The sequence below is a fragment of the Lactuca saligna genome, chromosome 3 (assembly GCF_052625555.1).
Source record: "Lactuca saligna cultivar CGN05327 chromosome 3, ASM5262555v1, whole genome shotgun sequence".
NCBI classification, from domain to species: domain Eukaryota; kingdom Viridiplantae; phylum Streptophyta; class Magnoliopsida; order Asterales; family Asteraceae; genus Lactuca; species Lactuca saligna.
Genome location: NC_136419.1, coordinates 13165241 through 13175000, shown reverse-complemented (window position 1 = coordinate 13175000; position 9760 = coordinate 13165241). Strand labels below are relative to the sequence as shown.

The following is a 9760-nucleotide window of genomic DNA, read 5'->3' as shown; positions in this document are numbered from 1 at the left end:
TCTGTAAATTGATTTATTTAGTTATTCCTACCTCAAATCGAAGCTACAAGACCTGTTGCCCGCTTAGCCAAAAAACATCTGCTTCCATCAACAAAACATGTATGTCTCTCTTTCTATTCACCAATCTCAAAATTGATTAATCTCATCACCACTCACACTTTTATATATCGATTCTGTCTTGAGCTAACTAAAAGTTAATATAAGTTGTTTTGAGAATTAACAAATATCTAAAATTGGTGCATGTGAACGATCTAATAAAGCCTTAAGAAAACACAAGGAGGGAGGACGATATCAGAGAAAGAGCACATATTATGAATTTCATGTACCAGTAGCATTTTTTGCAGTCGGTCCTTGTTAATGTTCTATGAATATATAAAAAAGACACACTGATTGCATAATGTCAACTTTAAAAGCTGACTGAAAACTACAAAACTAAAATAATATTGTTTATTGTCAACCATTTACCAATGATGTCATCATTGGTCTTCTTGTTGAATAATATTTGCATTGCAGGCAAGCTCTTTGTTAGTGTCTCTACCTTCCTTCCTCAGTTTCAGGTTCCTATAGAGATTTCTTCTTCTTCATAAAAACCTTTTAATATTTTAAAAAGAGCGCATCCCTCTTTTGATTCTAAAAATGGTAGCACGATTGTTCATTATAATTTATAGTTGATGTATGTTTCCAGCTGAATGAGTTGTAGGAATTGAACCTCTGGATCACTAAAGAGGCCAAACATGTTTCTTAACTAAAGTGCTCTATAAATGACAGAATAGTTAAAGAGAAATACCTCCATTTGTATGAATAATATGTGAAAAAATATATATTTTCTTCCCTAATCCAGTTTACAAGCTTGAAAAGTAATATAGAGAAGAAAAAACAATATGCAGAACTTTAACTATGCAAAAACTGGATGTAAATGAATGCAAGAAATAAACATGACAGGAAGATATAAATCCAACAACTATCCTAATATGACTGAAAAGAGAAGACAATGTGGCTCTTTGAAGAAAGGGCAATCTTGTAAAAAACTTTAAATCTATTTTTTAACCTGTTATTGTTCTTTTGGCAACACATGCGTCGTGTTACCAGGCCAAGTGGAGGAATCAATGAATATCTACACTGGCTCCCAGTTTCTGTCCATAAACAGATATATTACATCATCAGACTGCTTTACAGCTATTTACAAGTTTTGTTTACAACTAAAGGGAGTAAAGTCAAATCTTTAACCACAGAAAATGGTGGTAATGTAGGCTTATCCTCTATACTTGAAGTTGATGTTAGTTCAATAGTAACAATAACAAGAGGAACTGCGGACAAGTAAGCCTTTCTTCTGGACTACCATGAATTTATGAGAATAGCAAGTAAAATTTTCATTTCTTTTATCATTAATATATTTTTTTTTTTGTTAGGGATGAGCCTTTATTGGTGGTTGCATGTGGTAGAGACACCATATCAATTGCTAGCTCTATAAAAAGATTAACATCTGAAAATGTGTTTGTTGTTCAAGTGAGTCAACTCGAACCCTTTCTCCTTACATTAATTAGTGAAATAAACATTTTTATAAAAAAAATTCTTTTTAATTGAATATTTTTAACATTTGTTAATTGGGTTTCAGATTCAACATCCAAGAAGACAAGTAAGTAGGTTTGATTTGGTGTTTGCTCCTCAACATGATTATTACGCTCTTACCCCTCATGCACAAGAGTACGTTCCTGAGTTTCTTCGCAAGTATATGACTCCTGATGAGCCCCCTTCTAAGAATGTGGTATGTCTTAATCCGAGTAAATGAGCATTTTACCCTTTTGTTAAGAAACAAGGTTGAATAACAAGTGACTGTTTATTTGATCTGTCTAAAGTAGGTTCTAGATGGGTAAATGATGTCTGTCTGTAGTATGTGCTGTATACACAAGAACTTTTTTTTTTTTTTTTGGTCTGAATGAACTTTAAGTAAATGACCATTTTGCCCTTTTGTTTAGAATCAATCCTGACTAATAAGTGACTGTTTACTTGATCTGTCTAGGGTAACTTCTGAATGGGTAAATGATGTTTGTCCGTAGTATGTGCTGTTTTCACAAAAGTCTTTCTTTTTTGTTCTGAATGACTTGTGAGTAAATGACCATTTTACCCTTTTGTTTAGAAGCAATGCTGAATGACAAGTAATTGTTTATTTGATTTGTCTTGAGTAAGTTCTAAATAGGTAAATGATGTCTGTCTTAGTATGTGTTGTATACATAAAAGTCTTTTTTTTTTTTTCTGAATGAACTATGAGTAAATGACCATTTTACCCTTTTGTTTAGAAGTAATTCTGAATGACAAGTGACTGTTTATTTGATCTATCTAGGGTAGGTTCTGAGTGGGCTAATGATGTCTGTCTTTAGTACGAACCGTATACATAAAAGTCTTCCTTTTCTGGTGTGAATGAACATTGATTAAATGACCATTTTACACTTTTGTTTAGAAGCAGTGTTGAATGGGTAAATGACCATTTTGCCTTTCTATTAATGAGTAACAACTATTATAAATTAAAAATTGTAAGTAATTGTTTATCTGTATTGTATCAACTACCTACATTGGGATCACTGCATCAAGTTGATTCTGTTGCACTTCATAGTGCTGCTATTGCCTGGCATGATGAGTTTGCACCTTTACCAAAACCCTTAATCGTGGTCAACATTGGGGGGGGGGGGGGGGGGGGGGGGGGCAAAAGTAATTATTACTTGATCCTATTTTTAATAAGATTAACTTAATTTTCTTAAAATAATATGTTATATTTATTTATGGGTATTTTTTGTTTCTATAAAAAAGGTCGATGTAGATATAGTACAGCCCTTGCAAAGCAGTTAACTACCTATTTCAAGGGTGTTCTTGATACCTATGGGAGTGTAAGAATTTCTTTTTCAAGAAGAACTCCAGTTAAGGTATAATTTCTCTTTTTCTGACTGCATTTATTGCTCTATATATTAATCATTTCTTGTTCTATATATTAATTATTATTTCCTTCTACAAATATATCAACAGATTGCAACTTATGTGAGAAAAGAACTCGTAGAATTTTTAAAAATCTATATATGGGATAACAAAGGTAGTTAATCCCACTTTTCATGATTAAATTCCAACCTTTTTCACTATTATTTTCCTTAACATTTTTTTAAATCTTATATATTTAGAACCAAATCCACACATGGGACATTTAGCATGGGCAGATGCATTCATTGTCACAGCAGATTCAGTGAGCATGCTGAGTGAAGCCTGCAGCACTGGGTACTCTACTCTACTTACTTGCTACAACGTACAAACAAAAAGTCAAAAAGGCAACCATTTTGTTCTTATAACATTGTATTTTTTTTTTTTTTTTTTTCTATTTTTTAATAGAAAACCTATATATATGATTAGAGCTGAGCGATGTAAATGGAAATTTGGAGAATTTCATAAAACTTTAAAATAAAGAGGTCTTAGGCCATTTACAGGTCGTGAGGATGTAAGTTGGTTTGCTTTTTTTTTTTTTTTTCAGCTTCTTGATATTTTAATGAGATTTTTTTATTTATTTATAAAAAAATATTTGTTTAATTGCTTTTTTTAGTTTAAGTTTTTTCTCTGGGATCCTCGAATGGTACAACTCCAATAAAAAGATTGAAACAGATACCTATTCCAATAATAAGGTTTTCTTCCATCCATTGATCTGCATGAAAAGAAATTAGAAACATGAGCAAGTTTTGTAAGAAAACTATGTAGTTATTGTGTTGATATACCCTAAAATATCTTCAAGTTTGAATACACCGATGGCAGCAAGTAAATAATCTACTGAGGCTCAACCAATCGATCACTATTTCTTAGTAGAATCTCCTAAAATAAAATTATGAAAATAAAGTGGATATCCGTCGGAAAGAGGTTTTAAGTAATATTTTGACATATATCAACTTTTTGCAGACAAGTTTCAAGTAATGACTAATGTTTTTTTTGCATGTAGAGATTCGGTATCCTAACATGATCGCCTGGCAAGCCCCATCCCCGTATCCTTGTAAACCAGGGAAGCCATAGTGGGTGCCCCACTGCTCTGGCAACTTATTTTTGCAAGTGAAATCATGTGTAGACCCATAAAAACGCCTTGGAATCTATGAGACTTTGACATGGATAAATAAACCATAAATAGGAAAAACTAAGAAAGCAACAACATGCATATGAAAAGAATCGATGAGATATATATCATAACACAAAATTAAGGGAATTGAAAGAAAAGTAGAAAACTAATAAATTATAGGCAAAAAAAATTAGAAATAAACAATAAACACGAACTTGTTGACATAGAGAATCTGTAGATTCGAAAGTTGATACTAGAAAGAGTAAAAATGATTTCATTCAAATGGTGGTACAAATTTATGAACAGATTGAAATAACATATAATTACATGAGAGGAAAGTTGGGAAACAACAATTAGTTGTTCTTTTTCTGGATAAATGCAAGAAATATATGTATACATTCATTTCTTTTGATATTATAGCATCCTATTTTCATTTTGTTACCTGAGGCAGATTTCTTTGACTATTTTTAATTGTAAACCAATATTATTTCAAATCTATAGTCAAGGAAGCTACTATATGTCAAATTTGAAGGAAACGGGTTCCAGCCATAAGCTTTTGGTATGAAGGTAATAAAGATAAAAGGAATGAAACAAATTGAGGGACATGGTTGCTTCTTTCATGAAATCACTTAAAACTAGCTTACTGATCGATTCTTTAGGGCCGTGATCATCACGGCCCGAATAAGTTTACTAGTATATATATATATATATATATATATATATATATATATATATATATATATATATATATATATATATATTCTAATAAAAGAATAGTTTTATTCTTCTTTTGATATGTGTCATTCTATTAAGACTCCTAATTAATATATATTTTATTCTCATTATGCCATTTATCATCGTATTATGTCTCCTAATTAATGCATACCACTTGTCAACCTATTGATTATGCATTTTAAATTTTAAATTTTAAATTTCTTATTCTAATTATATTAAATTAATAACATTGGAATAAATTTAAAATAAAATTAATACAAATTATAAAGTGATATAATTTTACATATTTATATAAATCAATGATTATAATTTTATATAACTGAAAAATCTCTTAAATAATAATTTATTTAAAATAATTGATTAATAGTTTGAGTTTTACTATAAAAGTTTAATTAATTTTGTAACCGTGGTTTTCACGGGTTATAAACTAGTATATATATATATATATATATATATATATATATATATATATATATATATATATATATATATATATATATATATATATATATATATACTTTTGTTTTGGATCTATGGGAAAAAATAAATCAACCTTTTTGTTTTGCCTTTTCCATTGGTATCATAAAATACGTATCTTTTCAAATAATACGAAAAAATCGCTTTCAGTTAAAGTTAAAGTGTCAATCATCGTTAGTATCTAATTAAATCCGTTCCTAACAGTATTACAATTTTTCTTTTTAGCAAATAATTTCATTAGTAGCTGTTTTTTTTTTATTTTTTTTTTTGGAACGATTGGTTAGAACGGCTGTTGTTGATAAATGAGTTTAATTAATAATAAAATGTATTTACTTAAAGTATCTAATTAATTGTTGATAAAACTTATTTACTTAGACTTTCACTAATAGTAAAAGTAAGATTGCAAATGAAACGTGAAATGTAGAAATTGTGAAGAGGCACTAAAGTTTGGTAATGACCTGCCGTCGTTCGTAGTTGGTACCGGAATGATGAAAGATGGAAAAAAAATTTCAACCTCCCATCAATCCATCATCAACTTCAACGTAATTATATCTTATCCTTGCACATTGATTATTTGAAATTTGTCACCATATATACACAGTTATACACACCCATACATCTCTCTCTCTCTCTCTCTCATACACACACACACGGTGGTTTGAGCTGTTGTTTTCTGAGAGATATTAAGGTCGAAGGTCGTTGTCAAGATGGAAGCAAGTCTCCTGCTCACATTCCAACATACCCCACCCTACTGGGACCCGATTTTTTCCAACATAAACAACAATTATTGTTTTTAATTTTGTGGTGTGTTGTTGTTGTTGTGCTTAGGTGGTTTGTTGTTTTCGAACTAGAGAGCGACCCTACTGGGATCTCTTGTATTCTTGTAACTTTTTAACTCTCTTTCTAGCAAGTGAAACTGTACTCACAGAACACATATATCATAGCCAGTCGTTGTCTACGGGTATGAACGAAAATACTTGGTCTAAAAAGGTGGTTGAGATGGCCATTTTCTCATAACTTTTCATGGATTCCTTTTTGAACCCTTTTGTCCATGTATAAATCTAAGTCCTTACAACCAAACTTACGCACATATCATATGCTCCTTGAAGTTCGTCAATTACATATCTATGTCAAAACAAGAAATGGATTTATCTGTGAACGTCAACGGTCAGTCCAAAGTGCCTCCCGGGTTTCGATTCCACCCTACAGAAGAAGAACTTCTTCATTACTACCTGAGGAAGAAAGTTGCTTATGAAAAGATTGATCTTGATGTTATTCGAGAGGTTGATCTTAATAAGCTTGAACCCTGGGACATCCAAGGTATCTATATGTACATTTCATTTATTCATTCATCAATATGTTTTTTTTTCTTTGAAAACAAAAGGTTTAATTCAGCTTTTTGTTTGTGTTGTAGACAAGTGCAATATAGGCTCCACCCCCCAAAACGATTGGTACTTTTTTAGTCACAAAGACAAGAAATATCCGACAGGGACCCGAACAAATCGTGCCACTGCAGCTGGTTTCTGGAAAGCCACCGGACGAGATAAAGTCGTACACAGTAACCTCAGAAGAATCGGTATGAGGAAGACACTTGTGTTTTACAAAGGAAGAGCTCCTCATGGCCAGAAATCTGATTATATTATGCATGAATACAGGCTTGACGACAATATCATTACTACGCAAGATTCCAGCGTAAGTTTTTCGACTTTATAAGAGCATAATACATGATGTTTGCTTTGTTCTTAATGGTCACTAGTAACTGTTAGTTGGGTAGGAGCACTGTCATTGTTTTCTTTAGATTACGAAGCATTACCAAGAGCACTCTAGCTAGCATCTTTTTAGCAATAATTTGATGGTTACATACACATGTGTGTCCTTACGAATTATGATCAAGAAGCATTAATTCATTTGTATTTCAAAATCTGGATTTGGTTCAGGCTTCAAACTTGTCTGATTATGCTCACGAAGAAGGGTGGGTGGTATGCCGTGTCTTCAAGAAGAAAAATTACCATAAATCCCTCGAGAGCCCTCACAGATCGTTACCTGACTCTATGGATACCAGAGCACAGTTACAACTGTTAAACAAAGATGACGTTCTTGAGCAGTTACTTGCGTACATGGACAGTAGGTCTTGCAAACAAGAAATCGAAAACTTCACCACCACCCAATTCGTGAACCCGATGTTCGTCCACCTCCCTAGGCTCGCTAGTTCCACCCAGCTAACCGCATCCCCCCCTGAAAGCTCAGCCACCTTCGATCAAGGATCGAGTCTCAAGATCTATGACTCCATGAGCGACTTACTAGCGGAAGCAGAACATTCAAGGAACATTCATACTAAAATGATGGAGGATCATGAGTGTATCAGTAACTGGGCGGATCTTGACAAGTTTGTGGCTTCCCAGCTCAATGGCCAAATGGAGGAATCAAAACAGTTGTATTCTTGCTATGGATCAGAATCCAATGAGAAGTTGGGATTTTCGGCTGATAAGGATGAACAAGATGTATCAGCTAGGCGAAACGAAGCAGCATGCAACAGCGAGCTAGATATTTGGAGCTTAACCCGACCATCGTCGCTGGATCCGCTATGCCACTTGTCAATATAACTTATATATAAAGATGCAAAATAAACGTACAATACATATTAAGTTGTTAGAATTGAAGTCAAATGATAGAATAAAGTGATGGATACATAGGAATAGCATCAAGAACGCAGCATGGGGACATTACCTTGACTACAGAAAGCTATAGAAGGAATGAATCATAATGGTGATAGTGAGATATGGATTTAGTGGTGATGGATGGTTATCATGTACCCATAAACTAATTAAATACGTTTTCTATTTGTATTGCAACATTTTCATTTAGGATACATGACTACTTCATATTCAATAGATTAAACCAGCCATATTGAACTTGTCAATAGGTAAAAAGAATCACTCTTAAGTTTAAATAGATGTTTAATTTCATTTTATAGTTCAATGTGTGTGTATATATATATATATATATATTATATATATATATATATATATATATATATATATATATATATATATATATATATATATATATATATATATATATATACACACGGTTAAGTTCATGTAAGACGGCCTAATTTTTTAAGACCGTGAGACACATTTTTTTATTTTTTTTATTTTTTATTTTTTTTTAAAATTTTTTTTAGTTAATTCAAGTTCCGAAAATAATATTTAAAAAAAAGAATTTTTGGATTTTTCCATTTATTTTGCATTTTAAAATTATTTTTTAGAATATGTACAGTGTAATATTCTATTAGAATATTTCACGTATTTTAAAAAAAAAAAGATTTTTTTATATTTTTTTATTTGTTTTTAGTTTTTTTAGTTAATTCAAGTTCCGAAAATAATATTTAAAAAACGAATTTTTAGATTTTTCCATTTATTTTGCATTTTAAAATTATTTTTTAGAATATGTCACTGTAATATTCTATTAAAATATTTCACGTATTTATAAAAAAAACAGGATTTTTTTTTATTTATTTATTTTTATTTTTTTATTTATTTCAAGTTCCGAAAATAATATTTAAAAAAAGAATTTTTGGATTTTTCCCTTTATTTTGCATTTTAAAAATTATTTTTAGATTTGGTCTCATGATCTCACAAAATTAGAATGATCTCAAATGAACCTGAACATATATATATATATATATATATATATATATATATATATATATATATATATATATATATATATATATATATATATATATATATATATATATCCTTCTTAATAAATGAAGATATTTTTTGCTACATGTAAATCTTTCATGAGTTTTGACACTTGTCCTTTTGTGGTATTTTTAAAATAAATATTATCCACTTTTCAACTTTTGATTTGTTTCAATTTTTAAAATTAAAGTCGTATACTTAGATATGTAAAGTATTAAATATTATATATATGATAATAAAATGCAATAAATACGGTTCTTCCTTTCTTATTTTAAAGTTATACGTTAAAAAATATTTTCTATTTACATGTTAATTTAATGTTTAATTTTTTTTTTTTAAATCAATCTGTGTAATACACGGGTCTCACAACAAGTCTACTCTAATAAATGAAGATTCATTTTTTCCACATGTCAATCTCTCATTAGTTTTGACACTTATCATTTTATCATATTTTTGAAATAAAATATATCCATGCGTTAATTTTTTGGGTTTTTTTTTTCAGTTTTATAAATTAGAAAGCCATATAATACTTACAGTTATATATGTAAAGTATTAATTGTAATAAATGTGATAGTAAATTTTAATAAATACGTTTTTTTTTCTTTTTTTATTTTGAATATTTATTTTAAAAATTATTAAAGGTTTACATTTTATTTTCTAATATTTTTGAATCGACCTGTGTAATATACGGGTTTCACATCTAGTATATATATATATATATATATATATATATATATATATATATATATATATATATATATAT

The 9760-nt window shown here is 29.9% G+C and overlaps 1 protein-coding gene and 1 pseudogene across 2 annotated transcripts in view; both read left to right on the top strand.

The window, feature by feature from the left end:
* LOC145034514 (mitochondrial fission protein ELM1-like) overlaps window positions 1-3595 on the top strand; it is a 4605-nt pseudogene extending 1010 nt beyond the window's left edge. The window contains exons 2-9 of the transcript XR_013678092.1: window positions 1-1317; window positions 1410-1506; window positions 1616-1770; window positions 2567-2706; window positions 2806-2918; window positions 3019-3082; window positions 3168-3261; window positions 3373-3595. The exon at window positions 1-1317 is cut by the window's left edge and continues 202 nt beyond it. The product of XR_013678092.1 is annotated as a mitochondrial fission protein ELM1-like (transcript). The remainder of the gene's footprint in view (window positions 1318-1409; window positions 1507-1615; window positions 1771-2566; window positions 2707-2805; window positions 2919-3018; window positions 3083-3167; window positions 3262-3372) is intronic.
* Window positions 3596-5983: 2388 nt separating this feature from the next.
* On the top strand, window positions 5984-8142 carry LOC145034513 (NAC domain-containing protein 43-like). The gene is made up of 3 exons (XM_078982943.1): window positions 5984-6610; window positions 6705-6982; window positions 7228-8142. The coding sequence occupies exons 1-3, from the start codon at window positions 6418-6420 to the stop codon at window positions 7891-7893; spliced, it is 1137 nt and encodes a 378-aa protein (XP_078839069.1). The 5' UTR covers window positions 5984-6417; the 3' UTR covers window positions 7894-8142.
* The last annotated feature ends 1618 nt before the right edge of the window (window positions 8143-9760 follow it).